General features: G+C 34.9%; 1 protein-coding gene across 9 annotated transcripts in view; it reads right to left on the bottom strand.

Annotated features, from left to right (window-relative positions):
- LOC107689342 (band 4.1-like protein 3) overlaps positions 1–5,836 on the bottom strand; it is a 52,405-nt gene that overhangs the window by 11,724 nt on the left and 34,845 nt on the right. For 4 of the 9 annotated variants that reach the window (XM_016487291.1, XM_016487292.1, XM_016487294.1 and 1 more), the window contains exons 15-16: positions 2,817–2,870; positions 2,574–2,711 (exon numbers count right to left, since the gene is read on the bottom strand). The exons of 2 other annotated variants lie outside the window; for them this stretch is intronic. In XM_016487291.1, the coding sequence (XP_016342777.1) occupies positions 2,631–2,711; positions 2,817–2,870 (135 nt within the window). In that variant the 3' untranslated portion in view covers positions 2,574–2,630. Of the gene's footprint in view, positions 1–510; positions 933–2,564; positions 2,712–2,816; positions 2,871–5,836 lie in introns of those variants that run through there. 3 more of the 9 variants (XM_016487295.1, XM_016487296.1, XM_016487299.1) reach the window with 3 other exon arrangements.

The raw sequence follows: 5,836 nt of genomic DNA, 5'->3' as shown, positions 1-5,836 counted from the left end.
ACATTAATTTTAATTTTTACACCAGACATATATATCGGTTCAAAATATCGGTTATCGGTCTACTTGATTGTAATAATCGGTATCGGCCCTGAAAAACACATATTGGTCGACCCCTACAACATAGTGACGTAGACATGTGGGGGCGTGTAAGGCTTAAGTTTTGTCTATTTTTTTTTTTTAAAGAAGTGACTTAGCAGATTATTGCTGAAGTGAAAAAAGTGAAAAAAAAAAAAAAGATATAAATGTTTTTTAGTTATTATCATGAAAAACATACAAAAACACTATTTTAAAATTTTATATGAAATATATTTAAAACATTTCTTCAACTACAAGAAAATCGAAGTCGTAAATCTAAGCTAGTTGTGTTCCAAATTGTAAGTTGATATCACAAAAAAGCGCAGAACCAAACGTTTCTACCTGATGAAATTTGCTTCAGTTCATTTTAATTTTGGACATTTTTGACCACAAACAATCCAAGCGTGACTATTTATTTCAAATCAATTTAACCTTTTTAAACCCTGCCCGTGTTTTTTTTTGTGTGTGTGCGTGTTCACATAGCAAGTGCCAAAAGCTCTACCAAGTTTCATACCATTCTGATTAAGATGATCTGATTTAAACCAAAACCTAATTTTTTTTTGGTCAAAAATGACCAAACAACACCAGAGGGTTAAAGTGCAGCTTTATCTATTTCTGTTGTTAAATGAACATCTGTGTCACTCAAATCTCATGTACAGGCCGGTCTAAAGCACACGTCTTACTTCCTGTGAGTGTACAGGTTTAATCAGAGATGGGTCATTCAGTCGAGGAGACGAGGACAGTCTCCTGTCCCACTCGTTCACTCCAGACGCTTCACAACGCATCTCCAGAAACGACTTCTTCAGCTCACTGACGCTCCGCTGATGCTGCATTAGTTCTGTGGGCGTGTCTGTCTCCTGACCCACCAATCACAGCACAGGGAGCGATCACATGGGTCGGGGCATAAGAAGATTCCAAACGAATGTCATTGGCTTTTCATTGCTGCGTTAATATTTTATGCTAAATACAAACACAATCTGGAAATATCAACTGGTTTAATTCATGCAAGGGCTTCAAACACTCAGAATAAGAACAAAAATAAGAAAAATAACTATGTTAAATGTAACTCTGGAACAAGCGTTTTCTGTGAAGCTGCTTAAAACTTGAATTTCTGTGAAACTTGAATTGATTAAAAACCGAATCAAGTGCTGTTAGACTCACAGCAGTTCTAAATATTAACCGGTTCATAGGCTGATCATACGTGATCCTGGAGCACAAAAGCAGTCTTAAGTCGCTGGGGTATATTTGTAGCAATAGCCAACAATACATTGTATGGGTCAAAATTATTGTTTCCTTTAATGCCAAAAATCATTAGGATATTAAGTAAAGATCATGTTCCATGAAGATATTTTGTAAATTACCTACTGTAAATATATCAAAACTTCATTTTTGATTAGTAATATGCATTGCTAAGAACATAATTTGGACCACTTTAAAAATGATTTTCTCAATATTTAGATTTTTTTGCTCCCTCAGATTCCAGATTTTCAAATAGTTGTATCTCAGCCAAATATTGTCCTATCCTAACAAACCATACATCAATGGAAAGCTTATTTATTGGATGGAAAGCTTATAATTATTTATTCAAATTGACCCTTATGACTAGTTTTGTGGTCCAGGGTCACATATGAGTAATTAAGCCCAAACACACGTCACCTCATGCTTCACAAACCTCCAACATGAGATTACTGTGCTTGACAAACACATTCTCTCCTTTAATCCGTTTTATGAAGCTATACTAGAGAAAGAGAAAAATAGGGTCTGTCAATTTATTCAGTTTTGAACAAATCGAGTGAGTCAATGATTCAGTGACTCATTCATAAAGACAGTCACTTGCTTCGTTTCTGAATGAATCAGCTGTTTGAATGAATCAGTTGAGTGAATGATTCAGTGACTCACTCATTAAGGCAGTGACTTGCTGCCCTCTCACCTCATATTTAGAGTATAATTAAATTTTTTCCCCCAATATTCATAAAAAAACATTATTAAGCATTTATTATCATTATTTATGTAACGCTGAATCAAACTATTTTCTTCTAAAGCTACTTTTTTTGTCTATTCAATGCTTTTATCATTTACCATTATGATCTTTTGGAGGGTAATTTCTCAGCCAAAGTTCAAGTGTGATTAATTTTGCGAATAATTTATCATTACATGTAATTAATTAGATAAAAATGAATTGGTCGAGTGAATGATTCAATGACTCAATGTCTATTCAATGCTTTTCTCATTTAACAGAATGATTTTAGATAATCTTTTGAAAGGTAATTTCTCAGCCAAAAATAATGCGTGATACATTTTTGCAATTAATTAATCAGCACATCATGTAATTAATTAGATTACCCTTTCAGCAACCAAATCCACACCAGAGTGGTTTCTGCTACTGGTTACAACGTTTTACAAGTAAAAACTGAAAACAAACGCAAAAACATGGTGATGATGGATGATTCTTGGCTTCAAACCAGCCTAAGGAGGTTTGCTGGTCTTTGCTGGTTTAGTTGGTTTCTCAGTCTGACCAGCTCAAAATAAAACCCATATAAGACCATCAAACCACCTTAAAGTGGTTTCTGCCTTCTCAAAACACCATAGATTCTCGATACCTGTGTCCTCAAGTCAAAGTTGTCCTCAAAGTCAGACTATAATGAGTAATAAGTTGAAAGAGAGGACGTGAGACTGTTATACACTCATTAAAAGCACAAAAACACCAGCTATTGAGAATAAAAGTGCACTAAACTACACACCTCAGTCGCCGATGTGTCGTCATCACAATTGAAGTCGGTTTGATCGCTGTCAGTCTGTTTGAGCAAAGAACGTCCCGACAGAACGCAGCAATAAAGGAAAAAATTCCCCGATCAGACTTTGCATGATTCAGATATAGATGGTTCTTCATGAAGATCATATGAGGATGTGACTCAACATGAAGGAAGGTCTGCTTTTCATAATGCAACAGATGATGAAAACATGAACCTGATGTGATGCATGAGAAGAGCATGTAGAAGTTTGATCGCATAATCCTGATGGCGGTTCTTCATACATTCTGCAACACGCATCAGACAAGTGAGGATGACATTTACAGAAGGCAATCGCTGAACGTTTTTCAGACTATAACAGGCATTTTCCACAGATGGAGGTTTGACCGGATGCTTTATGCATGATGAAAAGCATGCATCAGAGAAGGGCAAATGAACCAAGTGTCATCCAGACACAGGTAAACATCCTAACAACTTGTAAAAATTAATTGCACAAACAACAACAGGCCCTTTCCACAGATAGGTGGCGCTATAGTGCCCCATGAAAGTTTAAAGTGTAGTGACAACTATTACATAGACATACAGTATGATTAACATAGTATGGAAATTAGCCGGTCTTAGTCATGTTGAAATGTCGATTCAAATTATGAATTGCTTAACTTATTCTAAGTCGCGTTGAATAATAGCATCTGCTAAATGCATAAATGTAAATCGGCAACCCTGTTATCTTGACTGTTGTAGCTTATTTAAATTCAATCTATTCCTTATTCAAATTATATTAAATGTTAATATATAAATGACAAAAATGCAAACTTCAATACCTTAAAATAAATAACTATATTATATATTAAATATGTATGTACATAATTATATACATACTATAAATATATATATTTATTTAACTTATAATACATATAATTGTTATAATACATTATAATATATATTTGTGATTATAACTAACTATATGGCTAATAAAGAAAAAGTTACTTGAATCATGTTGTAGTTATGTTTTTAATTTGACTAGTTAAATGTAAATAAAAAAAACTGCAACTGAAATCGTGAATTAGTCAAACATTCATTACATTACAATAAGGTTACAATTAACAACAGAGCCCAAACATAAATTCAATTACTATTTATTTTTAACTATAATAATCAACACTCAAAAAAAAAAAAAATTGTATGCAAACATTTCAATTGTTTTTAAATTAACTTCTAAATTATACAATTTATATTTGTTGTTGACATAATTTACAAAATATTTATTTAAACATACATTAAATAATGAAGACATCACTAACAGTTAAAGTAAATATAATAAAGTATAGTCTAATATTTCGTAAAATGCTCTTTACTAGACTTAATTTCTCTAGCAAATAACGAGCTGTGGACACTGATGACTTGCCGGAGGTAAATGTAATGCTACGTGACATTTGGTTTACAAGCTGTTTTAATGACGTCTTTGTACGGTTGAAACACTACTTGAGCGATTACGTGAGGGGTGAGATGTTCATTCATGTTTATTTTGCGTTAAAACGGCATTTATTAAAACGTAGCAAGGAGATCTGTAAAATAGTCCATGTGACATCAGGGGTTCAACCGTAATATTATGAAGCTACGAGAATACTTTTTGTGCGCAAAGAAAACAATAATAACATAAATTATTCAGCAATTCTTCTCTCCGAGTTACCGTTTTGCAACATTTTGGAGAGAACCCCAGAACGTAATCAACATAATCAGCGCTGTTTATGTTCAGGATAAAGCGCGAGCATGCTGGCGGAAGACGGTAACTCTTGTTATTATTGTTTTCTTTGCGCACAAAAAGTATTCTCGTAGCTTCATAATATTACGGTTGACCCCCGGATGTCACATGGATTATTTTAACGATGTCCTTACTACGTTTCTGTGCGTTGATCGTGGTAGTATCCTTGCTGTCTATGGAGGATCAGAGAGCTCTCGGACTCCATCAAAAATATCTTAATTTGTGTTCCGAAGATGAACGAAGGTCTTACGGGTTTGGAACGACATGAGGGCGAGTAATTAATGACAGACGAATGTCAGAATTTTTGGGTGAACTAACCCTTTAGTAAAGAAAACGTTACTTGAATCATGTTGTAGTTATGTTTTTAAGTTGACTAGATAAATGTAAGAAAAATAAATAAATAAAAATTGAAATTGTGAAACAAAACAAAACAACGAAAAAAATCAGGATATTATTTTTTGACATAATTGCCCAGCCCTTCTTATAACATATCTTATAATACATACTAGGGCTGGGACAATAAATCGATGCATCGCGATTCGTGGATCGTTTCTGAGATTTTCCGAAGGCATCGTGATTCTCTCTGGAATTGATTCTGAGCTTAGTTTTTAACAGCAGATGGCGCTCTAGGTTAGTTTTTAACTGCACACTCAAATGCTCATGAAGAGGAGCGCTTGTGCGTTCGGCTGAGTAATGTAAGTGGTTAAATCTACTTGCACATCGGCTTTTATGCTTTTATGATGCAAGATTAATGTAAACACAGCCCACTGTGAACATCCTTGTAATTTGCTTCAACCTTTTCGAACTTAATGAATGATTATTTTAGGTTCGAGTGGTGCGTGTGTAAGTAACTGGAAGCAAGCAGAATACGGCTGTTTCTAAAGCCTGCAGCGCCATCTGCTGTTAAAAACTAAGCTCAGAATCGATTCAAGAGAGAATCGCGATGCCTTCGGAAAATCGCAGAATCGATGCAGAATCATTTCTCAATTCGCGATGCATCGTTTTATTGTCCCAGCCCTAATACACACAGTTTTTGCACCCTATTTGTGGAAGGCGCCAGTGGAAATGGACTGTGGAACATCTTAAGCATTTTCCAAACAATAACCCCACGGGATGTGGTGAATGAGAATGAACAGATGAAACACACTCTCTAAGCTTATTAGACTGATGGAAGTCCAAACACGGCGCCGGATCAAGCGCGCACACACACACACACTCACTCACTCACACACAGACTCTCTCTCTCACA

The sequence above is a fragment of the Sinocyclocheilus anshuiensis genome, unplaced genomic scaffold (assembly GCF_001515605.1).
Source record: "Sinocyclocheilus anshuiensis isolate Anshui unplaced genomic scaffold, SAMN03320099.WGS_v1.1 scaffold1533, whole genome shotgun sequence".
NCBI lineage: Eukaryota > Metazoa > Chordata > Actinopteri > Cypriniformes > Cyprinidae > Sinocyclocheilus > Sinocyclocheilus anshuiensis.
The sequence above is the reverse complement of the archived record's forward strand: the minus strand, read 5'-3'. Positions and strand labels throughout refer to the sequence as shown.